Consider the following 27476-nt stretch of genomic DNA (forward strand, 5'->3'; position numbering starts at 1 on the left):
GTTCCCTCTGTGATCTTGCTGAATCTTAATTCTTTGTTTTTTCATCAAGATCGAATCCTCCATTTGATTGTGCATAAGGTGACTCCATTGTGTCTTCCACCTCAGTTTTTTTTCCACATAATTTTTTGTAAATTTGGTAGCCTAGGAGTAAAATGTTAACAGTTAACTACACATAATCAACACTGATTCTAAATTAATTTCAATTTCAATGACTAACGGATTTAATCACAATACATATCTTAATTTGATTACGGATTACCCCTATTAAACTGCACACAGTTGAAGATTAGAAAAATGATTGCTCATAGTAGTAAAACACCAATGACTTGCTGCTGGTTCTTATTCAATATATTGCATTTCCTTATTATTTCATATGGTAGTAATAAGTAATGACATGCAAACAGATATGTCCCCATTTGGTGCGCCACAGATTATGATAACTAAGATGTGCCATGCATCTCGCCATGCAGTTTTGTACCAAATATGTGATTTATTTGCACCATGATTGCAACAAAAGTACAATGCACGAGCGAGTATCCAAGACACTGCTGCTGGCTTTGCATGCAGCAGCGATGTGCAACTCATATAGTAACCTGAGAAAAAAGGATAAAGGGCGAAATGAGTGAGCTGCACCTTGCATCCCGACATGCATCGTTGTGCTTAATCTGCGACTTTATACCAACTCCATTGATACAAAAAATAGAAATCTTAAACTCCCAGCACACTATAGGGTCAATCCAATTAGGTGCAAAGGGGCCAAATTGCCGTGGAACGGTATAGAAACTGTCAACAGCACGGCAATTTGCCCCTCTTACTGTGCAATCTCACCCCGAACTCTCACAATTTTGCTCGCAGCCCTATGGGGCTTTGAACAGAAATGCGCGAGTCCGGCGGTACCCTAAGTGCAGCATACAGCTCGCTGGTGCAAAGAACTCGCATCTAATGGGATTGACCACTATTAGCGGCTTTGACTGCAGCTGCGATGCGACATAGATGATATATTAAGATATACAGTCAGCACCAAAGTGAGAAAATCTCTTCCCCATAGCGCAATGTCTGTCGTGCCATGTGTCTCCTGTCATATTGCGCACAAAGGATGGGTGACTGCGGACACATCTGTACTCGTATTTTCTGTGCATTTATTATAAAATATCAATTACAAATCTTTACCTTTTTATGTAGACTCACCTATTAAGAATACAACAGCTATCAGGATTTGGAAGATACTGTATATCAGTGGGAAAGTGAATATTAAACCCAGTTGCTGAGGTGTAAATGAGAGTTGTACAATGGTGGAACATAACTGTGTGTTCTGCATTCCAGTTTCCAGGGACACTGTGCGACACCTATAAATGAAAGCATGTTTAATATCTAATGGCCTCATATAAGAGTAATTATACTTCAGCCTATATACAATAACTGTTATACACATGAATCTGTCAGAAGCTGACATAGAACATGTTTCACTATGGTCCTAAATGTCTAGAGTCTGTTGACCAGTGCTCATCTGTGGGTGTGGTTACCCTCGGCAACAATGATAATACTAATGATAATATATTATATGTTATCTGGTCCATATAAATTAATAGGCATATCTTTACTTTTATAATCTAATCTCCAATATAAAACACATTTGATACAAATATACAGGAGTATATTTGTCAGTAAGGTACAGTAAACTGTATGTATATTTTCAAACGTAGCTCATTGTATATCCTATGTAGCCGATATGAGAAAGTACTGTACACATTATATATTTATAATTCTCTTTTTCTCTTCTGCATAGAGTTCCAGGTGGTTTGGGAGCATCTTCTATATTGTCCCCATTTTACTAAGTTGGAAAGCATAAACAATGACTCCCAATTTTATTCACAAGGTCTCACCAACATATCATCACCAACATCCAAGCATTATGTTGGATGCTCACTATTGCAAATTGAGGGTATATAGTGCAAGTATTGCTATAACACTGTCAAACTGACTATCAGCTTTTGTTATTTTGCACAAAGCACTTATTGCACTATCCATCCGTCTCTCAGTTCCTCTCTCTACACACAGATACAGTATATGTCATTCATTCATTAGAAATATGAGACAAAGCCTAAGATGCACCTAAACATAGCTTGTTTAGCTTGCACTATATGTTTATATATAATAGCCATACCTGCTCCATGACAGATTAGCCACAGCTGCCAGGAAAAAGCCAATTGTAAAACCAACACATGGGAAGATAGTTCCTACAATCCACAACTTTGGATCGATTATCCAAGATCCCTTGTAGAGTACTCCTCCAACAACAGCTATAGTAACAATGAGAATACCTCCCGTGATAGATCCCACCTACAAAACAAAAATATCTTTCATTTACAACATAGTTAAATGGAACTAAATTTGGAAGTAATTTTATGGAACTTATTGTATTCACTCAACTTCGGTTTGGCGGGACAGAACACCTCATAGCCAATCAGATCAGTGAAATGCGCACAATGGCAAAATATAAGTGTGCTAAGCTTGTGGGAGGCAGTGACATGTTGTGAGATTGTGTTAGGGCTGCATGTAACAGGGAAGTAGCATGATGTGGGGAAGGGACTGGAGGTGAGAGCAAAACCACACTTTGAGAAATAGGAAGTGGAAGGATGTCTTAAGTCACACGTTGCCTACTGTTAAAACTGTTCTTAATTTGGATTTTCAGTTCACATTACATTTATAAAGGGTTTACTCACACTTGATTGCCATCAGATATGAGTGAGTGAAGTGTTGGGCAATCCTAGACTAAAAAGGGACTCATGTGATTGGACATGAGGCGATAACTAATAAACTGCTCTCTTTGACCATTACCACCTTCTGTGTCTTTGTTCCTAAGTTATGGACAGCGAGATTATAAATATACTTTAATCTTAAATAAAATGTCAAACATTGAGGGCAAATGTCTTCCAAAGGAGTATCTGTATAAAGTGTGCTGAGATAACCACATATGGGTATATTTACTAAACTGCGGGTTTTAGAAGTGGAGATGTTGCCCATAGCAACCAATCATATTCTACTTATCATTCATCTAGCACCCTGTAGATTCAGAAGATAATACCTATAATCTGATTGGTTGCTATGGGCAACCACTCCACTTCTAAACACCACACTTAAGTAAATATACCCCATAGAGGTAAATCTAATAGCCTGCAACTTACAGGCATCGGGGAGTTTCCAGTAAGTCTGCCCTGTGGCCGATGCCTGTAAGTCGCAGGCTATTCCATTTATCCCATAATATTTCATGGACAAAACTTTTACTCAGTGTTACTCTATTATAGTTGCTATTTAGTTTTTTTTTTAATTTATAAAATGCCAAATACATTATCAATTTTAGTAAATGTTTTGTTAAAATAAAGCTATTTACAAAGCCATACAGCGACAATTCCTCAATTAACAATTGATTTGCTAATTGATTTATGTGTTTTTATGCAAAGATTGCATTCATGTTTTTGTAGTTTGCTAAAATCCTATAACAAATGTAAATTATTTAAAAAAATATTCCATTTATTTATTTATTTATTTATTGCTCATGCTGGGTTTTTTTTATATTAAATCCTATGGGGAAAGTAAAAACTTTAGCCAGGGCTTGCCAAGATCTCCAACAGGCCCTGGTATAGGGGGTGGGTGGTTACGTTCCCTCCCCAATAACCTGTAACAAGATATTATACACTCTTGGCACAGGTATGGCTTCAGGGGGGGAGGAGTGGTCCAGGGGCCCACCTGTAACAATTCTTCTCTCTGCCCGCTACTACTGCTGCCACCTCTGTATAGCAGTGCAGCAGCACATAGGGCAGTGAAAGAGAGGAGACTACTTTTACTAAGGGCAAGACAAATTTGCCACTGCGTTTGGCCTATAAGTTTGTTTAAAGAGGGGCTGAAGCAGAGATGAATGCAAGCTGGACGGAATTGCCCCCACATTGCATTCATGGAACCTTAGGGGTAAATGTACTAACCTTGAAGAGAGATAAAGTGGTGAGAGTTAAAGTACTAACCAATCAGCTCCTAGCTGTAATTTTTCAAACACAGCCTATAAAGTGACAGAAGCTGATTGGTTGGTACTTTATCTCTTTCTATTTTTTCTCTCTCATAGGCTTAGAACATCTCCCCCTAAATGTTTATATTTGCACATGCACAGATTTGAACATGTGCTGGGTGTTTTTCCTATCATCATTATCAGTGCAACTTTGCACCAGCCCAGCCCTATCATTGGTCAGTACGAAAATGCACAAAATGTGGTCTGTAAACAGACCTGTGTATTTCTTGAACTCGTATGTGCTTTTATATAGTTTGTAGTTGCTTCTTTTTGACTATTACACAGTTTGTACAGGTGATTTTTGTTATCTTACACACGTGCAAATGGTATTGGACATGACCTGGAGATGTACATTAATATAATTACATAGGGGGAGATGATCAAACCTTGGAGAGAGATAAGCTACAATACTTAAGCACATTTCTGTAATTGTTATATTGACCTTTTATATACAAATTCCTTATTTCTTGTTAATTACCTCATCACATGTGCTGGCACAGATCTACATTAAGCAATATGGCCTGTATCATTTTACAACTTTCTTTATATTGTTTTCCATACCTTTAATATGATCTTTGCCTTTTTGGGCCATTTATAGTTTACAAACATTCCAATCCCAACAGGCACTACTAGAGTTACCAAAGAAATGCCTAGGATAAAAAGAGAAATATATTCTAAAAGCATACTCTTATATTTATGTAATATTAACAAGCAACTACAGTAAACATATATGTTTATGCAATATACTGTAGTTTGTTGCCATATATACACTGCAAGGATTGCACATTTGTCTCAGATTGCAATTTTCAATTTCCAGTCAAGCAAACGGATATATGTGATCATGTTTATTTAAAGTAATCCTCTTATAACGGAATCGGTATGAAATACCGCCGGCTGACAAAAGCACAGTTCCCGGCAGCGGAAGCCCGACAGCGCTGGAAATCACGATCGTCGCTAAGGTAAGTACTTACTAACCTAACCCCCTAACCCTAACCCTCCTTAGGGGTGCCTAACCTTAACCTCCCCCCCAAGTGCCTAACCCTAATCCTACCTCTAAGTGCCTAACCCTAACCCCCCCTTCCCCACTGCCTAAACCTAAGTCCCCCGGGAGGGTGCCTAACCCTAAGTCCCCCCCGGGGGGGATAACCCTAACCCTCCCTCCCCCTAGCCTAACCCTAACCCTCCCGGGGGGTGCCTGACCCTAAGTCCCCCCCGGGTGCCCTAAACCTAACCCCTCCCGCGGCTGTCCGCTCGCAGCACCCGGCATCCCTTCGATCGGGATGCCGGGCGCCTGCCTCCCGGCGTCGGAGAAATGACAGGCATCTAGATATAGATGCCCAGCATTTCACCCTCGCCGGGATATGACAGTCGGGGAGCCGGCTGTCGGTTTCCCAATTGAATCCCCTTATAACTGTTGGTGCATCAAGTATGCATGTTCCCAATTCACACCAAAGTTGTACTCCTGCAGATGTGGATTTTAATAAGGACAGATGGGGGTAACTTGCCCAGGGCTCAGAGTAGTTAGGTGTCAGAACTCACTAGAGTAAATAGGACCATAGAGCCAACAACAGGACTGAAGAAAAGAAGGAAGTTAGTGGCTCTTCCTGGATTTTCTCCACTTAAAAAAAACATACATTAATCAACAAAGTATAACTTGCTATAAAGCACTCGCTAAAGGGGTTATGACTTCCTTTCGGCATTTAACAAACAGTAAGATTACCACTGTTTGTAACAGCATCGCTCTCGTCATCTTTAGATGGTGAGAGCGATGTGGTAACCATTGGCTGCAATGGGGACCCGGAGCAGCCCTACAGGATTCAGCAAAGCCTTCCAGACACTGGCAGGTTCCCATGTCATGCACAGATGGACCGTTGTGCATGCGCATTACATAAGACCTCCATTGCTGGCCACGTTAGGCTGCCAGCAGCCCAGCGAGGACCTTGCAGAGGAGGAGGACTTTGCTGGACCTCGCCGGAGGGGTAAGTATTGGTAAATACCAGTGGATACTAAATGAAAAATTGCGCTGGTGTTTACATTCATTGATAAATGGGGGCCATAAAGACATTCAGAGATGGCATTATGTTTGTAAAAAAGATGAGAGATGCTTCGCTTCTCTCATCTACGTAAATATTGTCTGGCGCTAGCCCCCATTACATCTCATAGGGCCTGCCAGTTCTTCTGTGACAGCTGAAAAGCCAAAGAAAACATTGTTTTCTCTGGACTTTTCTCTGCAGTTAAGTATGCGGATAACTTCAATATTGCAATCTCCAGCTAAAATACTGGAGATATGCGATTGTATAGTTTACTAAATAGACCCATTAGTACTTTTGGGAAAAATGGGAGTTATATACATTACATGGCCAAAAGTATGTGAACACCTTAACATCATATCCATATGTGATCGTAGAACATCTCATCCAAAAGCATGAGCATTAATATTTCTGTTGGTTCACCATTTGCTGCTATAGCAGCATCCACTTATCTAGGAAGGCTTTCCACCAGATTTATGGAACATAGCAGGAATTCACATAGCAACCAATCAGCTCCTAACTGTCCTTTTTTAGACTGTGCTAGATAAATGATAGCTAGAAGTGGATTGGTTGCTATGGGCAACTTCTCCACTTTATCTCTCTCTCTAATATTTGATACATCGACCCCTTAGTGATGTCGGACATTGATGTTGTGTGATGAGCTCTGGCTCGTATATGGCACTCAAGTTCAACCTTAAGGTGTTCGATAGGGTTGAGGTCAGGCCTCTGGAAAGGTCATTAAAGCTCTACCACTACACACTTGGCAATCCATTTTCTGATGGACCAAACTTTGTGTACAGGGATTATATGATGCTAAAACAGGAAATGTGCTTCCACAGATTAAAGCTATGAAATTGGAAGCGTACAATTCTTTAGTTAGCTATTGCCTGCTGTAGCACTAACACTTCCCTTATTTGGAACTAAGAAGCTCAGATTGGCCCAGAGGTTCCCAAATGCAGTCCTCGAGGCACCCGAACATTCCAGGTTTCAGAGATATCCATGGCTGAGCAAAGGTGATTAAATCAAATTGACTGAGGCACTAATTAATCTACCTGTGGTCAAGCATCCTTAAAATCTGGACTGTTTAGGTGTCTTAAGGACAGAGTTTGGGAACCTCTGGGCCAGCCCATGAAAACATCACCTAATTATTATTCCTCCTCTAACAAAACTTACAGTTTGCAGTAAGTATTTGGGCAAGAAGCCTTCTCCTTACAAATGTCAAACCCAGATTCGTCCTTCAGACTGTCAGATGACAAAGGTCACTCCAAAGGAACCTGTCAACTTTTGTCATTGCGCATTCTGATCTGAGAATTGTGTGTTTCTGCTGAGCCATGGCAACCCGAGTACATGACGCCCCTGATGTGTTGATATTGTTTTGATGTTGCTTCCATCAGCAGTGTGGAACTCGGTAATGAATGTTACAACTGAGTGCAGTCCTGTGTTGTGAGTTTGTGTGGGCTTTCACTGATTGACTGAACTGTTGTTGCTCCGTGACATTTAGATTTAGACTTTAGACAATATCAGCACTTACTGTTGGCCTGGGCATCTCTAGCAGAGCAGAAACTTGACAAACTGAATTGTTGAAAAAGATGCCAGCCTATGGCAGTGCATTGTTAAAAGTCACTGAACACTTCAGTATGGCTGCTAATGTTCAGCTATGAAGACTGCCTGGCGGTGTGGATGATTTTGTGCCCTTGTTTGCAATTGGTGTGGCTGAAATGGCCAAACACACTAATTAGAAGGAATGTTATTGTCCACATACTTTTCACCATATAGTGTATTTTAATATGGTTGCAATCCTCTTGATGTTGTTATTATTTTGGAAAGAAAGACACCTCTTCGACTCACACCTATGCAGAATACATTATGAGAAACATGATAATAGACTTAATTTCTTTCTATCATAGTAACTGGGCACAAAAGTAGGTTCAGGACTCGGTGCATTAGGTTCTAATAAGACATCTGCAGTTATTGTAGCATTGAGGATGCTTCCAACCTGCTGCCATTTCTTCACATCTGATTACATCAAGTGCCGGTGTTTACAGAGTGAATTATGTTGTATGCAAACTCCACAAATTGCCTTTTCTTCCACTATGCTTGTACACCAAAAATACTTACTGAACATATCCTTCCTTATGGTGACTGGTATGCATTTTGCACTTATGACCCCCTGTACATAGGGAGGCAGTATGGGGGTTCGAGTGGATGTGTAACTCATCCCATGAAATTGCTGTATCTGCATAAGTTTATGAACTGTTGATATGTATTAATAGCACAAATCAGGAGATTTCACTGATATCTCCGTACGAGTGCTAATTAGCACAGCAGATCGCAGTCTCCATTAATCTCAATGGGGACTACGATCTCAGCCCTATTTACCAAACTCCAAAAAGTTTGGCCCCAGTAGTTTACACCATCTTCAGATGATGTAAACTGATTAAGCCTATGGAGGCTCCAGGAGCAGGAGAGAAATCTATCGATCTCTCTCCTGCAGTCCCCGGCTGGCTCTGGAAGCTGACTCTATGTACATGCGCAGTGTCAGCTTTCACAAACTAAAGACTTCTACAATTTGCATAGAATATACCTCGCAGGGACAGCGGTTACCGCAACCGCTGACCCTGCGAGTTCCCCTTTATAAATAAAAAAAAAGAAAAGAAAATATCCCCAGTAATATGGAAAGATAGTAATCGAGACAGTTCTGTGATTATTAGTACATAGACCCCCCCCCCGATCTTTTAAAGGGGAAGGCAATGGATATGTGTATTGTTTTGACTTAATACTTTAATTTTGTCTTTGTGCTTTGTTCTAATTTATTTTTACATAGTGATTGTGACTAGTTAGTAATAACACTTTCCAAATATCCTAACTTTATTGTGTATGAATTGTTTCCTGTAATTTTTGCATTTACCATTATCACAGTGAAGCTACACCTACTGGTGTAAACCAGGCGCATTTGCTACTCTCGTCAAGCTGCACGCTTCTTGCCATATCTCCAGTTAAGCAAAATACACCTTTTTTTGGGACACATTATGCGCATATAATTTAGACTCAAATTCCGTCCAACACAACATGAGCCCCAGAAGGGTTCAAGAAGTCATCTGAGCATTCACAGAACAATGGGAGCTTCCTGTGCCTTATTGTCGTCCCAGTGTACTACTTGCAAAACTAAAATATCTTTATTTTTCCATTTATTTAAATTTACTTTATGAACACTCCTATCCCGGTTTTATACACTGTAGTGCTTTACAATAATTTTTCACAAGCTTTGTTTTCTATACAAAATTGCCCATATTTGTCTATTTTGAGTAGAACTTACAGTATATAAATATGTACATTGTGTTTCTCGCCAATACAAAGTAATCAGTATGCTGGGGAGATGTCTTCACCCCCTAACTGCCTTTAGTTAACTAATTCAATAACCATTACGTTGTAATAATAAATACCTTTATCTATGCTATTTATCACCTGTACTTGATTTGTTTCTACTTTTTTGCAATGTCAATTGCACTATACTCTTAAAAAATCACTATCTGAATAATTTAACTGAGCAATGTGATTACTCTGCACATTACAATGAAGCCGAGTTTTAAATAAGAGATTCCAAGTCAATCAGTTTCCAAGTGTCAAAGAGAAGATGAAGCAGTCAAGTATGAACTGGTAAATATGTTACTGGTCTTCACTCTTTTCATTATGCTGTAATAGTTAACCTTTGGACTTTATGCAGAAATGTATGTTTTAAGTGCATTTTATTGTTTTCACTCCATTCTTATAGATAGAAAGACCACAAGCTATTAAACCTGCGAGTCTCTAAAAATGGCAACAATGATTATTCACTTTCTATGTATGTATAGTTCACTGAACCTATAAACACACAGTATCTTTATGGTATTTAAAAGAGGGAGGAGTGCATTCAGAGGTGCACTAAATTCAGTATCAATTACATTTGCTTTGCGTGCGAGGAACTAAATACAGATATTCGCCCATATGTTGATTTATACACATCTATGCCCCTATCCATACACCTGATCAAATAGCTGTCATCACTATCAATGTGCACTTGCAGCAACTCTATGAGTCTCTGCATGTGTACAACTCATCATAGCCGGCAATCCCGGTTACACGCCCTAGACATGACCTCTCAAATCTTAACCTATGTGCGACCCCCCTTTGCTGCTCAGTTATGAAGTATGCTCAGTGCTAAAAAGAAAGGCAACATCCATCTGTGGAACATTTTATGTGTAACTCCAGCATCTATAGAAATGCAAGGCAAAATTCAGATGTCTTATTAGAGATACTGGGGTCTATGTACTAAGCCTTGGAGAAAGATAAAGTGGAGCGAGAGATAAAGGACCTGATTCAGACCCACCAGCTAGATGCGTACGCTCGCATCCTGCATATGCAAATTTTGGCAGGGAGGCGATCGCATGGCAAGGCATTAGCACGCCCAGGGCCATAGAGAGTGCCGCTGGGCCCCAGTAAAAAGGGACGTGGCCTAATCGCGGGAGGCGTGGCCACACCCCATTGAAGCGCCCCTCAGCCCAGCGCAAAACCAGAGGGGGCGCAATCAGTGTGATCGCTCCCCCCCTCAGGCAGAGGAGATTGCTGTGGCTGCTGCTTAGCAGCCGCTAGCAATCTTCCACGTGCTGGGCTGCTGCGAGGGAGGGAGGCGGGAGGAAGGGAGGGGGAGGGCGGCGCCAGACCCGGACCACCACCAGGCCCCTCTGGAAGCCCGGGCAAAGTGTACCCGCTCCCCCCCACTCGGCGCCCCTGAGCACGCCCACTTTGTCTTGGTGTGCGATCACCAGGTGTATGCAGACGCCCACCAGCCTGACTTAAGATGCCCACTTGTGGATGTCATCTCCAGGAAGTGTATACAACCATCGGTACATCGGGTGCCATCGGAAGCGAACGCAGCACTTGAGGTTGACTATACCCTGCCTCAAGCACTGCGATCACTTGAGTGTAAAAATCAGCCAGGTGACGTGTACAATGACGCTTCCTGATCTCTAACACTGGTTTGCACACAAACCCTGCGATGCATACGCATGCGCAGATTGCAAACAATCACTGTTTACAAGCAAGCGCATCCCTGCGAGCGTCTGAATTAGGCCCAAAGTGCTAACCAATCAACTCCTAACTGTCATTTTTCAAACAGCCTGTAAACTGACAGGAGCTGATTGGTTGGTACTTTATCTCTCTCCATTTTATCTCTCTCCAAGGGTTAGTACATAGACCCCACTAACTGTTCCTTCTATTTCAACACCACCATGTCAAAATAGCTTTCTAGTGTCTCTGTAGTCCTTCTCACTCACTGACATCGTCTCTCATGCTCATGAACAGATGGCAATCCTTACTGGGGAGAACTGCAGGTTAGGAAGCCTTGAGGTAGACATAACAAGAGCTTAAAGCTCACTTACATATTGAAGAACTACCTAATTGAACCACCTGTCAACTGTCTCTTCTTGCTTTTGGCTAATTGATTATAAAATTATATTAGTAAAAGCAATCATTATATGATATTATAAAAATAACCACTTGCATTGTCCTACAAATTGTGTACACTAAATTTCAAATGTTTATTGGGTCTGCAGAGTAGAAACTACTCATGTAGACTTGCAGCAAAAACATGTGTATGTTGTTTAATACCAATCCTATACATTTTGCTGCCCATTTAAACATATTGGACCTGATTCTGAGTCGCATGGATCAGAGAGTTCTTTTCCATATGTCCACAGCAGCCTGCTTATTACCTTATGCTGGGATGTAGTCAATTTTCCTGCGATTGGGATGCCGGAATACCGTCATCAGCAGAGATGCCGACGCCGGATCCCAATCGTTATTATAGGTGGCCGGGTTAGCTTTTAGCCACGGGAGAGGTGGTAGTTTAGGTACCACAGGGGTGGTTAGGGTTAGGCTGCGGGGGGTGGGAGGTTAGGGTTAAGCACCCCAGGGGGTGGGTTAGAGTTAGGCACCACTGGGGAGGGGGTTAGGCTGTAAGGGGGGGGTTAGATTTAGGCATTAACCGGGAGGATGCTTACTTATCCCCTGTCGGTATTCTGAGCATCTGGATGCCGCTGTCTGAATTTTGACAGCCAGCATCCCGACTGCTGGTCTCCCATACCCAACCCCTTATGCTAATGCACATATCCACCTGTCTATTATCCATGCGTCTGCATGTGAAGGTCAGCATGCCCACTGTTCTGGCCACAACTGCCATCATTAGTATTGGGACTTGCATTCACTACATGCTGGGTGCAAAAGATCCTTCAGAAACAGGATCCCATCTCTGTCTGCATGCTACGCATGAGCATGGAAGTCGAGTTACACACCCATGACACTCCCACGTTGTTCCCACGAGATGGATCAGTTCTATGCAATCACATGGTCACTGCTCATAAACTAGGGGTGTGCACCGGCCACTTTTCGTGTTTTGTGTTTTGGTTTTGGATCTGGATCTTTCTTCGTGTTTTGGATCTGGATTGGTTTTGCCAAAACCACCCTTCCGTGTTTTGGGTTCTGGGTTTTGTGTTTTGGATCTGTATTTTTTTGAAAAAAAGCATAAAAACAGCTAAAATCACAGAATTTGTAGGTTTTTCTGCTCCTATGCTATTATTAACCTCAATAACCTTAATTTCCACTCATTTCCAGTCTATTCTGAATACCTCACACCTCACAATAGTGTTTTTATGTCCAAAAGGTTGCACCGAGGTAGCTGGATGACTATGCTAAGCGACACTAGTGGGCGGCACAAACACGTGACCCATCTAGGCGTGAAACTGCAGTGGCAGACAGGATGGCATTGAAAAACTAGGCCCCAAACTGTACATAATGCAAAGAAAAAAAAGAGGTGCAAGATGGAATTGTCCTTGGGCCCTCCCACCCACCCTTATGTTGTATAAACAGGACATGCACACTTTAACAAACCAATCATTTCAGCGCCAGGGTCTGCCACACAACTGTGGCTGAAATGATTGGTTCATTTGGGCCCCCACAAAACAAGCTGGCAATTAATCTGTCCCTGCACAAACTGGCTCTACGGAGGCAAGATGTCATCCTCATCCTCCTCATCCACCGATTCCTCACCCTCTTCAGTGTGTACATCCTCATCCTCACAGAGTATTAATTCGTCCCTGCTGGAACCACAGGTCCCTCTGTACGTTCTGGAGGCTGGTCTCCCTGGAAGAGTTGATAATTCATTTTATGAACATCATCTTCTCCACATTTTGTGGAAGCAACCTCCTACGCCTTTCGCTGACAAGGTTCCCGGCTGCACTAAACACTCTTTCGGAGTACACACTGGAGGGGGGGCAACTCAGGTAAAATAGAGCCAGTTTGTACAGGGACCTCCAAATTGCTTCTTTTTCCTACCAGTACAGGTACGGACTGTCTGACATGCCTACTTGGATGCTGTCACCGATGTAATCCTTTAACAGACAGACGCACGCTTGTCGCTGCTGCTTTGAGGATTCAAGTGCGGCTACAGCCCACACAATTCACAAAGACAGAAAAAAAAAGAATATTTTTATTGTTTGTGGAGCACACTTTGAGGGTTACACCACCCTTTAACAGACAGACGCACGCTTGTCGCTGCTGCTTTGAGGATGCAAGTGCGGCTACAGCCCACACAATTCACAAAGACAGAAAAAAGAAGAAGAATATTTTTATTGTTTGTGTAGCACACTTTGAGGGTGTCACCACCCTTTAACAGACAGACGCACGCTTGTCGCTGCTGCTTTAAGGATGCAGGTGCGGCTACAGCCCACACATTTCACAAAGACCGAAAAAAAAAGAACAATATTTTAATTGTTTGTGTAGCACACTTTGAGGGTGTCACCACCCTTTAACAGACAGACGCACGCTTGTCGCTGCTGCTTTAAGGATGCAGGTGCGGCTACAGCCCACACAATTCACAAAGACAGAAAAAAGAACAATATTTTAATTGTTTGTGTAGCACACTTTGAGGGTGTCACCACCCTTTAACAGACAGACGCATGCTTGTCGCTGCTGCTTTGAGGATGCAAGTGCGGCTACATCGCACACAAGTCACAAACACATTAAAAAAATAGTTTTTTATTTTTTGGAGCACTTTGAGAGTTACACCACCCTTTAACAGACAGACGCACGCTTGTCGCTGCTGCTTTAAGGATGCAGGTGCGGCTACAGCCCACACATTTCACAAAGACAGAAAAAAAAAGAACAATATTTTAATTGTTTGTGTAGCACACTTTGAGGGTGTCACCACCCTTTAACAGACAGATGCACGCTTGTCGCTGCTGCTTTGAGGATGCAGGTGGAATCTAGACGGGATTTGGAACCGAGGACACACTACCTCCATCAATTGTCTAAATCCCACTGCACTAATGTCGGATACCGGACGCACGTCTAACACCAACATAGCAGTCAAGGCCTCAGTTATACGTTTTGCTTCAGGATGACTGCTGTCGTACTTCATCCTCATCGCTAGGGACTGTTGGAGGGTCAATTGTTTAGTAAAAGTAGTGATGTTCCTACTTCCTCTCTGGGATGATGAACAACTCCCAGCAGCAGCAACAGCACTAGGAGGAAGTGGTTCTTGATCTTTCCCTATTTTATTTTTATCGGAGAAAGTTTGGTCCTCCATTTATGTTATATTGATATATAATATACGTGCGGCTAAAGCGCACACAAACACAGAAAATATTTTTTTATTTTTGCTGGAGAGTAGTGCACTTTGTGGGTTACACTACCCTTTAAGAAATGAGCCAGCCGGCTCTTTACTTATGGGACACAGGCGCACGCTTGGCGCTGCTCCTTTGTTGATGCACGTGCAGCCACAGTGCACACAAGTCACAAACACAGAAAATATATATTTTTTTGGTTTGGAGTGTACTTTGGGGGTTACAGAACCCTTTAACGGTCAAGCCAGCCGGCCCTTTACTTATGACACAGGCGCACGCTTGGCACTACTTTGTTGATGCACGTGCGGCTACTGCGCACACAATTCACAAACACAGAAAATAATTTTTTTTTTGGTTTGGACTGGACTGTACTTTCGGGGGTTACAGCACCCTTTAACGGTCAAGCCAGCCGGCCCTTTACTTATGACACAGGCGCACGCTTGGCACTACTTTGTTGATGCACGTGCGGCTACTGCGCACACAATTCACAAACACAGAAAATAATTTTTTTTTTGGTTTGGACTGGAGTGTACTTTCGGGGGTTACAGCACCCTTTAACGGTCAAGCCAGCCGGCCCTTTACTTATGACACAGGCGCACGCTTGGCACTACTTTGTTGATGCACTTGCGGCTACTGCGCACACAATTCACAAACACAGAAAATAATTTTTTTTTTGGTTTGGACTGGAGTGTACTTTCGGGGGTTACAGCACCCTTAACGGTCAAGCCAGCCGGCCCTTTACTTATGACACAGGCGCACGCTTGGCACTACTTTGTTGATGCACGTGCGGCTACTGCGCACACAATTCACAAACACAGAAAATAATTTTTTTTTTTGTTTGGACTGGAGTGTACTTTCGGGGGTTACAGCACCCTTAACGGTCAAGCCAGCCGGCCCTTTACTTATGACACAGGCGCACGCTTGGCACTACTTTGTTGATGCACGTGCGGCTACTGCGCACACAATTCACAAACACAGAAAATAATTTTTTTTTTGGTTTGGACTGGAGTGTACTTTCGGGGGTTACAGCACCCTTAACGGTCAAGCCAGCCGGCCCTTTACTTATGACACAGGTGCACGCTTGGCACTACTTTGTTGATGCACGTGCGGCTACTGCGCACACAATTCACAAACACAGAAAATAATTTTTTTTTTGGTTTGGACTGGAGTGTACTTTCGGGGGTTACAGCACCCTTTAACGGTCAAGCCAGCCGGCCCTTTACTTATGACACAGGCGCACGCTTGGCACTACTTTGTTGATGCACGTGCGGCTACTGCGCACACAATTCACAAACACAGAAAATATATTATTTTTTTAGCACTTGGGGGGAGCACCCCTGATGGACAGAGCACCCCCTGGACAACACTACAGCACCCCTTTAGGACTGGGACACTGCACAGGACTTTGGAGTGGACACAGCCCCTATGGAGAACTGACTGCACAACACAGTCCAGCCAGCCCCTATGGACTTTGAAGTAGTGGACACAGCCCCTATTAACAACAGCAGCACAGCACAACACAGCCAGCCCCTATGGACTTTGAAGTAGTGGACAACAGCAGCACTACACTACACTACACTACACAGCCCTAACTCCCACCCTCCCTCTTCACTGTCCACAGCCGAGTGAGAAAATGGCGCCGACGCGGGTACCTTATATAGGATCCAAAACCCGCGAGACTCGGAAGGCGGGATGATGACGTTTTGCCTCGATTTCAGATCCGAGTCAAGCGGGAAAAGTCGAGCCTGATTCGGAACGGACTCGGATCGGGGGGGCTCGGGGGGGTTTGGATTTCAGAAATCCGAACCCGCTCACCCCTATCATAAACAGCCATTTCATGGAAAGCGTGGTCTGTCAATGGACGGATCAATCCTCTCTGTCTGTATATGTGTGCCTGGTGCAAGACGTGTCTAGCTCTGAACCATGTCCATTATCTATAGACTCCTGTCTCAGTTTACCCCATTATAGGCAAAGGTTGTGTGTTTTTTATTTGCAGCTATATTACCTCTTAGTGTGTGTGATTTCTTTTCCCCTTGGATATTAAGAAATGGGTTTTGTTATCCTTTACTCTCTGCTAAATGCAAGGACTATAAAAGCTAAACAATATCATCTACTGTATGTTTCTCTGCAACATGTCCTGAACTAGTCCACTGGAAGTGAGAAAAAAACATAAAATGTCAATATACTTACCAATGCTGTCATAAGGTATATGGATGGCATTTGAATCAACCCACTTTTTGGTGTATATGTAGAGACAGAGAGGCATCATACCCAGTGCAAATAAGGTGGAACAAGTGGTCATGCTTAAGCTGCAAAGGAACAAACAAAAAATTGGGACTCAAAATTGTAAATTGGTAAACATTTTGTTAGTATGGGCATATGGGCACTGAGAAATCCCATCCCACATAAACCCCCATATACAGTAGTGACTATGGGAAATTGCTGCACACAGAGGATATAAAGGCGCACCTCTGGTTTATCGAGAGCATTGAAAACATAACTATGTATTGTTATTGTTACCAGTATCTATGATAAGCAACCAATATGTCCACTCCCATGACCAAAAAATTAGGATTTGAGACTCACAACTTCAAGTTAGTAATCAATATTAATATTAGAAAAATAGGGATATTGATAGAATTGCACTGCCGGAGTGCACCCCTATCAGTATCTCTATTTTTGGTCCTGATTCACTACCAATCGCTACTGCAATTACGCATGCAATCGGCCAATTGTTGCATTCTGCGTATGCACCGCAGTGCACGTGCGTGAAACGGCCACTGTGATCGGGATTGCGATCGCAGTGACTGCGCAGACCCATCGCAGAGTAATTGGCAGGAAGTGTCGTAAATGATTGGTGACGGGTTCGGCGAAAATGCAGGCCTGCCAGTGCTTTGAATGCCATTGCAGGGGCGTGCATAAATTAGCCACTGCGATGACCTACGCAGCCAGAGGACTCATAGAGGTAAGCAATTCCTGAGTACGGGTCAGAGCTTGTGCAAGTGTGCGTGAGGCTGCGATGGTACTCGATGTTACCGATGGTTGTGCAGTCTTGCTAAACATTATGGGCGTCTTTATGTTGTGCTGCGACGGCATAGCGATCGCAACAGATTATCATACTATCAAAGTGTGACTGAGTACGTAATCGCTATTGCAATAGCAGTTGCTTTCTGTAATTAATCAGGCCCTTAGTTCTCTTTTTTGAATTATTGAAGACATAACTATTTGCAAGAATCATTACTTTAAAGTAAATATTAACTAAAAGGATAATTTAGCCTAAAAATTAAAAGTCAGTTTTGGTTGAAATCTCCTAAGACACAATGGGCAAAATTTACTAAGCTGCGGGTTCTAAACCCCGGCAGTTTGGTGGTGGTTTGACGGCGTGTTCTAAACCCCGGGGGTTTAGTGGCAGTTTTTAAATGACAGCCCTGTTCTATTCTATTATAAAATGTGTTTTGACAGCGGTTTCGCAGCGGTTTTGGCGTTAGTAAATCTGTGGATAGCAAAACCGCCACCAAACAGCTGGGGTTTATAACCCACCGCTTAGTAAATTTTGTCCAACATCTGTTTTATTAAATTCATACTCCATTAAGTAGAGGTACAGTACATCCAACTGATGAAAAGTGAATATGATACAGTAGTCTGGGCTTTCAAAGCCCCTTCCTTCTTTATATCAGCACATTTACTGCAACAAAGCTCAGTAGGAAGCCAGGGGATGTAGTCAATAGATTGACATTGACTATTGGACAGTTATGATGTCAACATTGTTAAGTTACCTACAGACAACATGACATCCTCAGAAAGTTGATATGTAAAATGTCGTCATTATAAGAATGTCAACATTAGGGTTAAGCTGCGGGCCGGAGGGATAGAGTTAGGCTGCAGGAGCAGGTCTGTGTTCGACTACGGGGGCTCGGGGGGAGGGAGGTGGGGTGTTGAGAAGTTAGGGGTACAGTTTAGGAATAGAGCAGGATTCCATGGATAATCTGCGTGATCCTCGGCCGGCTGAGGACCTCATTCAGAGCCGGACGCTATTTGCGCTCGCTCGTTCAGAAAAAGGGGTGGCTATTCAAATGAACTGTTCGCTCTTTGCGGTCTGTTCACGCCTCTAGGTCTGAACGAGCGAACCAAACATGCGATCATTTTTTGGAAAACTACGCCCCCTGGCCGCTCGCAACCTACGTCATGTCCGCTATTTATTAGATTTATCGAGTACATAGACAAGCGTATGAACTGCTCGCTATTCTTGTGGTTGGTTTTTCCTACCGCAATCTTGCGAGCAGTTCTGACTATAAAATAACCCAGTGACGTGGTCAATGACGCTGCTGTATTAATTATGCACACCCATAAAACGCCCGTTTTGACCTTGAAGCACGCCTGCGTTCGGATCTCCACTCCCCGTTTTCAAGCACCTTCTCCTGTTACCACCCACATACACCTCCTCCTGTCACTCAAAATAGCAGGCATTCGCAAACAATTTTCGGACGCACTGACTGGTTCGCGCATGCGTATTGCGATTCGTACGCATGCGCAGTTGTGCAAACATCGCTCGGAACGAACGAGCGGCCACTTACGAGCGGCTCTGAATCAGGTCCTGAGTGACCATGGAGTCACACAGATCGGCCATCGCAGTTCAGGAAAATAGGCCATGGAATCTCCGTCAGACGACACACCTCCTTCTCTGCCCCTTCCCCACCCAGAAATGTCAACAGACTGTCAATCACTGACAGTCTGCAGCTGAACTGCGATGGATCACGCAGCCCCGTACTGCACATGTGCAGTACTGGTCCAGCGCATGCACAGATTCCCGACCAATGTGCACTGCTGAATCAGCCCATACATATTTACCCTAATTTATGTCCTGTTTCCTTTATATAGTCAGCTGCCATCTATGGGGGCAATTAAATTCAGTGTGATTTAAATAGCGCCCGGAATGTGGTCCCGATGGCGTGATTAGCAGTCGAACACCCTAACCCCACTCGTGGCCCTCCCCCTCCCAGATTCCCAGTACTAAATGTTGGTAAGCATGTATCTAGCATGTGCCAATTGCTAGGAACACACCATCCCAGATAAATGTTAACATCATTGGTATGAATAAAAAAGTATTAAACTCCATAAGTTCAGGGTCTGTTATCTGCAGAAATAATTAATAAATAATTTATAACATTAAGAGGGGAATTCAATATGAAACGTAAACTTCGCTGTCGAAGTTTACGTTTCATATCGGAGCTTTAACCTGGGATAAAGTATCGGGCGCGCGCCCGCTTATCCCCGTATTCAATATGAAAATAACGAAAACAGGAGCCTGCGAAGTGGGATTTGCGTAAAGTTACGAAATTTTCCTTAAAAAAATTGTAGGACCCTCCTAAAGTTGTAAAAACATGGGGGATCACTATGGGTACCCCCGTTTTAGCCTGTAAATGAAAGTCGGGGATTTAAATAGCCGCAGCAGGTGTTTTTTTACCGACATTGAAGAAGTGTTGCAGAAGAGCACTTAGGTTATTTTTTTCATTTTTTAAGTGGTCCCATCAAATTTGGGGTACATGAAAATGGGTACTAGCATATTTTGATGTCCCTAAAGTAAGTTTTTAAAAATTCTGCATTTGTGCACCTGCCGCTAATAACCTATTCTAGAAAACACCTGCCGCATACTTGCAGAATAGCCCTGAACCTATTTCCCTATTTTTAAACACTTTTTTCCCATTTTTTTTTTCACCCCAATTTTTAAAATAATTTTTTGGGGTGTCCCTATTTTTTTTTTTGACACAGTTATTTTTAAAATGTCATTCCCAGGGGTGCAGGTTATTTTTTTTAAGCCTGCACCCCTAAACCCCAATTCTGCACTTTTTTTCACCACCTATTCAGTGGTGAAAAATTATCCCCGTTTTTTTCAAAGACTTTTCGAACCTGCGAAAAGTCTTTGAAATTGAATACAGTGTAAAACTAAAACCTGCGATAATGACGTCATAGGTGCGATATTAACGCAAAAAACGGAGTTTTCGCTCAAATTGAATTCCCCTATAAGTAGTCCATAACCTGGACTGCTTAGTGTTTTGCTCAGTTGAGGCAGGTATTGTCTGATTATCAATAACCTGTAGGAGAGTACCCTTAGCTCTGTAGATGCCAAGATGGGGGAAAAATTGGACTTTCATTTCTCCCATCCAATGCACTTTTGTTTATGGTGCAGAGCAATCCTTGTGACATCATTATAGGAAATTTTAAAGGCAAAATAACAACCTGGCCTCCTCCCCTGCTCACCACAAGTGATGCATTCTGGTGGGTGCTAGGTAATTATGTTTTTTTTTTACTTCTTTCATTTTTTTATTTTTTTTATTAAACTTTGATGTTTTAAAGATCCACTAGTCCTTATCACTAAAGTTGCTAATTAATGATGGAGGCACCAATTATATTGTGGCATTGAATATTTATATATAAGATTCCCATACATTAATATAAAAATTTTATTGCCTGATTTTTCAATGTATAAATAATATTGAGCCCTAAATATTAATTTTCAACATAATTAAATGTTGCTTTTAATTATTTTTTTTGTATTAATTTGCTACCAATAATAAATTAATACAAAAATTGTAAAGCCCCCCTCCCCCCCCCCGGGAAAAAATGGGATGATGAGTTACTGCAAGCTGTGGATCAGTTTTCAGGCAATTTTCCTGTGATTTCGCATTTAATACATCTGGTGGTTGTAATTCACCCCCCAAAAATCAAAGAAAACCATCTATATTAGCAAATAGCACTCCAATGCAATTTGCTCATATTGGAACTGATTCTGAGTTGGATGCAAAGGGGCTGTGTTTTCATGATGCCGCAGAATCCTGGGCAAATGTGATGATCCAAACAACTTCAACTAGGAATCTGCACTGCCAAGATCGGACTGTGCTGTCGGGGAATCAGGTAATTCCCCGATTAGCCACACTGATATAAGGCCACAGCTCTTTTTGGGAGGGGCAGTGCTTAGCAGCCTGCGATTGGGAGGGGGGAGATGTTGCTGCCAAGCCTGTCAAAGTACCCCTTGCCCTCCCACGACCAGTACTAGGCTTTGCCTTCCAAGTCCAACACCTGCACCTTATACCAGGTCCCTGCCTCACGCTGCTATGGAGCAGCTTAGCAACAAAAACAAGAATCTAATGCAGGCGGAGCTTAACCCAGGGAGCAGTTCTGTGACGTTTTAGGGATCTCTGCTGCAGTCAGTATAATTATAGTGTTAAATTGCCCCTTACTCCTCCCTCAGGTGCCCCCCAAGCTATGTTTGCCTACCAGCTTCTGCCCCTTGTCCCCAGACTCCTACCACATGCTACACTGCTGTTTACAGTGAAAGCACGCTAGAGATGATGGATGTGTTAGCAACAGTGGGGAAATCTACCAGAACATCTGAAGGAGAGCCATGTCTAGGAGGGCACATCTGACCTGGCATAATAATGGTGAGCAGTGGTGGCTCCACAGCTGGGGCTGCAGTGCAGTCCAAATTCAAATAAGGGAGCCACATCAACTTCCAGTGAGTTCCGGTCGACTTTGCTTGGCTGCGTTTAGAAGGGCAGTTGATGTGGCTCCCCTATTTGAATTTTGGACTTTGCTGCTGCCCCACCTCTGGAGCCGCCACTGATGGTGAGTAAAGATATAAATTCATTGGGGAAGTGGCTACCGATAATTACCACTATATTTCACATCATATCGATGCAATTTATAGTAGTGCTATGCACACTTACTTGTACTGTGAAGCGATGCTGAAACCAAGCCCTCTGCGATCCTACTTCAGCTGTGGTCCTCCATGGACTCTGCAAGCTGGACCTGTCTGCGTATGCTCCACCAGTACCGTCCACCGGGGGAGCAGCAATAGGCTTATGCAGAGCGGTGGGGAGCACACGTGCTGAGGGGGTGATAGGGGGTGCCGGCCGTGGAAGTGTAGGGGCAGCGGGCAGTCAGAATGGAGATGACCAGGCATATGCATATGCTGGGTCACCTAACTATAGTGGCGGGTGGGTGCGGAGCACTGGGGCAGCGGGCATTTGGCAGTTAGGAAAAGGTGAGCCGGGTTACTTTACTAATAATACAGTGGCAACGGCGGGGATATGGTGGGGACAGATTGGGCAGCAGGCAGTCATAATTCAGAGGAGACCCGGCATGTGCATATGCCCTGGGCTTCTCTGATTGCCTGCAAAGGGGGCAGAGAGAACTGGGAGAAGGCAGGAAGACAGCTGTGTTCACTGTTCTTCTCCCCTAACAAGCATTCATTTGCCATCCTGAGATGGCGAATGGATTCAGCGATACGGAAAGCAGAGCTTTCTGTGCTTCTATGAATCGCACTACCCATACTACTAGATAGGAAATGATCCAGGCACAGAGCAGGGCTGTCACTGGAGAAGTTATGATTTTCTCCACAGTAACCTGCTTCATGAATGGATCGAAGCAGTGAAAAGCCCTGTTTTCAGTAAAACAAGGCTTTTCTCTACTTCACGAATGTAACCCACTATCAAAAAGGGGGGTTGTGAGGATACTGATATTTTAGTGGCCATTTAAAAGAAACAATATAAAATAGCGTCACATATAGCAGGGATATTACTGAGATGAGACTAAGGGGCTGATTCTGAGTTGGTCTTTTGCCAGTTGCATGTCTGTGACTTTATGTTAATGCCGCTGCCCGCTCTTCCCCTGGAGTACACCTGTATGTATGACTGTGCAAGGACAGGGACCCCCATTTATAGCATCCCCAGACACTGCAGTTGTGCTTGGTGCCCCTTCAGCGGTCCCCTTCCGTTACATTTCCCTGGTGAGCCCTTCATGCCCCAGTCTGACACTGCTACTGCCAACTGTTTTTCCACTCACTGTCGCAACGGTCATCATTAGTATAGATACATGCACCTGCCCTATGCTGGGTGCAAGAGATCCTGCAAAAACAGGCTTCCCTTCTCCATTGTTGCCACCCAATTTCCACTCTGCAATGTCTATTTCATGGAAAGACAGATTCAGCAAAGATCAACAGAATAGGACATAGATACGCAATTCTCATCTGCGCATGCGCTGTATGCTAAAACTCGCTATTTGCATCTGTGCAATCCATCGACTCAGCTTTATTGTTGTTTAGGGGAGAACTGTCATATGACACAATGTACTATTGTCTTATTGTGCAGATATGACTAAATTACTTCACCAAAACTGCCAGACTATAAAAAGATATTACCTAACATACTACAGGTTAATACACACATATGTTGGTACTATAAATGTTACCAACATATAAAGTAAAAAAGATCCACTTTCAGCAGAATCTGTTCAGCTCAGTGACAGGTTTTCTGTATCTATACATAAAGTTGTACCTTTGCTGAATTATATGTTTGTGGTAATGTAAATGTTTGGTGGGTCCTGTGGGTTCTTCCTAGAAATTAGAGATGAGCAGTTCGGTTTTACTTGGATATGTTTGGATCTCAAAAACTGCATAATATTGGCTATCTGGCTCTCAAATGTTTTGGATATCCAATAAGACACAAGTTTTCAAACTCGGTCCTCAGGACCCCAAACAGTACATGTTTTCCAGGTCTCCTCATAGAATCGCAAGTGAAATAATTAGCTCCACCTGTGGATGTTTTAAATTGTGTCAGTGAGTAATGAATACATCTGTGCACCTGCTGGGTGACCTGCAAAATGTGAACTGTGTGGGGTCATGAGGACCTAGTTTGAGAACCTGTGCAATAAGATATATCCGAACTAATCCGAACTTGAAATGAGCAAACTACCCATGGTTTTAGAAATAATGCTGTTGAAGAGAAAGTTCCAGTTCACACACTCACAAAATAGTAACAGTCATGCAACAAGTGTAGTTTTGCATGTTTATATAGAGCTATGCTTGGTGACAAACAATGACAGAAGTGGACCTAAAGCTGCTTAAATTACTAAGAGGTAACAAAGAGCAATAACAACAGCGCTATTCTGGTACTTTTCCAAAAGTCCTGCATCTCACCAGGTTTTCTCATTGCATCATGTTAGGCATTGCCCTGTACCTATGCTATTGTGAGCAAATTCAGCATTGACCCTCTCTGAAATCCCTGAAATAACGCATTTGGGTTCATGTTATCAAACTAATGTGAACAAAATTGGAAGCTTCACCTTCCTTTGTCACACTGTATAGACATTTTTCTTCAGAGCCTGGTGCTTGGAGAGGTACCAAACTAATGCCGTGTCATAGCACATTGTTACTCCTCAAAGCACATTGTTACTCCTCACTGCTACTCCTCAAAGCACATTGTTACTCCTTACTGCTACTCCTCAAAACTCATTGTTACTCCTCGCTGTTAATCCTCAAAGCTCATTGTTACTCCCCACTGTTACTCCTCAAGCACATTGTTATTCCTCACTGTTACTCCTCAAAATTTTTTTTTTACTATTTACTGTTACTTCTCAAAACTCACTTTACTGTCTGTCCAAATGAATTTCTTTTAGATTAGTTGTGTTCTAGTACATGTGCTAACTAACATTGCTGTAGTTAATGTTCTTCAGCATTGTGTATAATTCCAATGAGGGTATAGTGTGACACCCCATTGAGGTGTTGGCTATTACTGTAGTAGCCTTTAAGAAAATATAAAATAAAATAATAATTAATTGAAATATATATGCATTAATCTGGAATGTTATACATTACCACTGATATGGATAAAGCAGCATTGTGATAATTATATAATGAATTTCTAAAAAAAGAAAACATACATTTATAATAAATTTATTTAAATATGAATACATTTTAGTCTAAAATACTCTAAATGAATTTACCATATAACACATGATAATTTTGCAGTATGTTGATCACGTAATCAGAGAAATTAATTAATAGTATTGTAAACTTGCCAGTATCAAAATTGCTTAAACAAATCAGAGCAATTGACATTCTGGGCCATATTCTGAGTGAGAGTAAAACAAAAAACAGCAAGTAAATTTGCACCTTGGCAAGACCATGTTGCACTGCAGGTGGGGCAGATATAAAATGTGCAAAGCGATTTAGATTTGAGAGGGACGTGTCCAAACTGAAATCTAAATTGCAGTGTAAAAATAAAGCATTTTCTGTATTTGTGAGCTACATACAAAAGCTGCCAGTATTTACCCTGCATGTAAAAATAATAAATGTATTTGCACCCCTTGCAATGCAAAATGCTTTACTACCACCTCGGAATCAGGGCCTCTGTCTAACTCAGTATCCTTTATATTTGTCACTTAGTTACAGAGACAGACAGACAGACAGACAGGCAGAAAAATGCACCTGACGGGCCTGAGGGTTATTTCATCTCTGCAGGCCTGTTCTATTGTTACTAACTAAATTGCACTTGTTATGCTACACAGTTCGAATGGATGCACTATAAAAATGTATAAAAATTATATGTAGTTACTAAACATTAATTGTCACAAAATATTAATATTCCCGATTATTCATAATTGTATGACATTCTGTGGGACGCTGTCACTTTTGTTTTCAGTGCATCTACAGTTACAGTAATACAGTCATATTATAATGGACATTAAAACTTTTTTTTTGTATTTTTATAGGAATTATTGTACTATACAGGGTTTTTGATGAATAGTATTTATAAAAGGGGCTAATGTACCTGAATAAAATGACAATTTATATTAAAATGCAAAACAAAATGTGAACGTTGTATGCTTATCTTATTGCTGTTTAAAATTTAGGATCATTTTTCTATATTTCTTTCTGTAACCCAAACTTATAATAATATATTTAATGCATAACAACAAAGTAATGTTAAAGAACTAAAGATCAGGAAATATTAAAAAAAAAGGTTGATATAGTCTTACCTTAAATCCATGTCTCCATCTACCCAGTATGTCAAGATATTGGAGCCGGTTCCTCCCGGGCAACATCCCATAATAAGAATGACAATAGCTTGAAGTGGATGGACGTTAAATATAAGTGACAGCACAAAACCAGCAATTGGCATTATTCCAAATTGACAAAGAAAACCCACAATGATACCCCATGGCCACCTGATATGGCCCCAAAATTTCTTAAACTCCACACTGCAGCCCAAGGAAAACATGACGAGTGCCAACAATATTGTGATCGTTGTACTCAACACTATACTAAGAATCTTATTGTAGTTGTCGGGCGGCAACAGACAGCTTGTACCATTGCAAGTGGTGGAATTTGCTGAACAGAAAGAATCATTTTCTGGATTCATGCTGTTATTTTGATAATTAGCTAGAAAAAAAGAATTCTGCTAAGCAAGTTGTCCGTCAGTTGCGGCTTAGAATCTGGAATCTTGGAAAGTCACTTGCTTATATACATTTTGGATCTAATAAAATGTGTCAGTAATGTTTTATAGAGTCATTGCTCCTTGCTGCACAATGAAACATACGAAAGACAAGAGTTAAGTGGTAAAATCCTTGAAGCATATTTAGTGTAAATGTCTTGTTTAATTATTTCTGGAATATTTGCTGGTGAGTGTGGGTGTGACCCTTTTGGTGGGTAAACTTCAAACTCATATTTTACAACAAACTTCTACTCTTTGCATAATGTTTATTTTTTGGTATGTTCTGTGAGTGATAATTTACATTAGCTGACTATAAAATATAAGATGCATTTGACCTTTACAGATCAATGCAGTATAGTACATATTACACATAGTACACACACTTTCCTCATGATTTTCAAATATATTTTGTATTAATGCTTTAATTAATTTATTACAAAAAATTGATTTATAATGCAGA

General features: G+C 42.0%; 1 protein-coding gene across 1 annotated transcript; it reads right to left on the minus strand.

The window, feature by feature from the left end:
• Positions 1 to 26944, minus strand: LOC148538110 (ileal sodium/bile acid cotransporter-like). The gene is made up of 6 exons (XM_088456675.1): positions 26562 to 26944; positions 16938 to 17056; positions 4622 to 4710; positions 2165 to 2340; positions 1189 to 1346; positions 1 to 141 (listed from the first exon to the last, which is right to left on the minus strand). Exons 1-6 carry the CDS (start codon positions 26942 to 26944, stop codon positions 26 to 28), a joined length of 1041 nt encoding a protein of 346 aa, XP_088312801.1. The 3' UTR covers positions 1 to 25.
• Between the last annotated feature and the right edge of the window lie 532 nt (positions 26945 to 27476).

Source organism: Taudactylus pleione, unplaced genomic scaffold, assembly GCF_031769625.1.
Source record: "Taudactylus pleione unplaced genomic scaffold, aTauple2 ptg000041l, whole genome shotgun sequence".
NCBI lineage: Eukaryota > Metazoa > Chordata > Amphibia > Anura > Myobatrachidae > Taudactylus > Taudactylus pleione.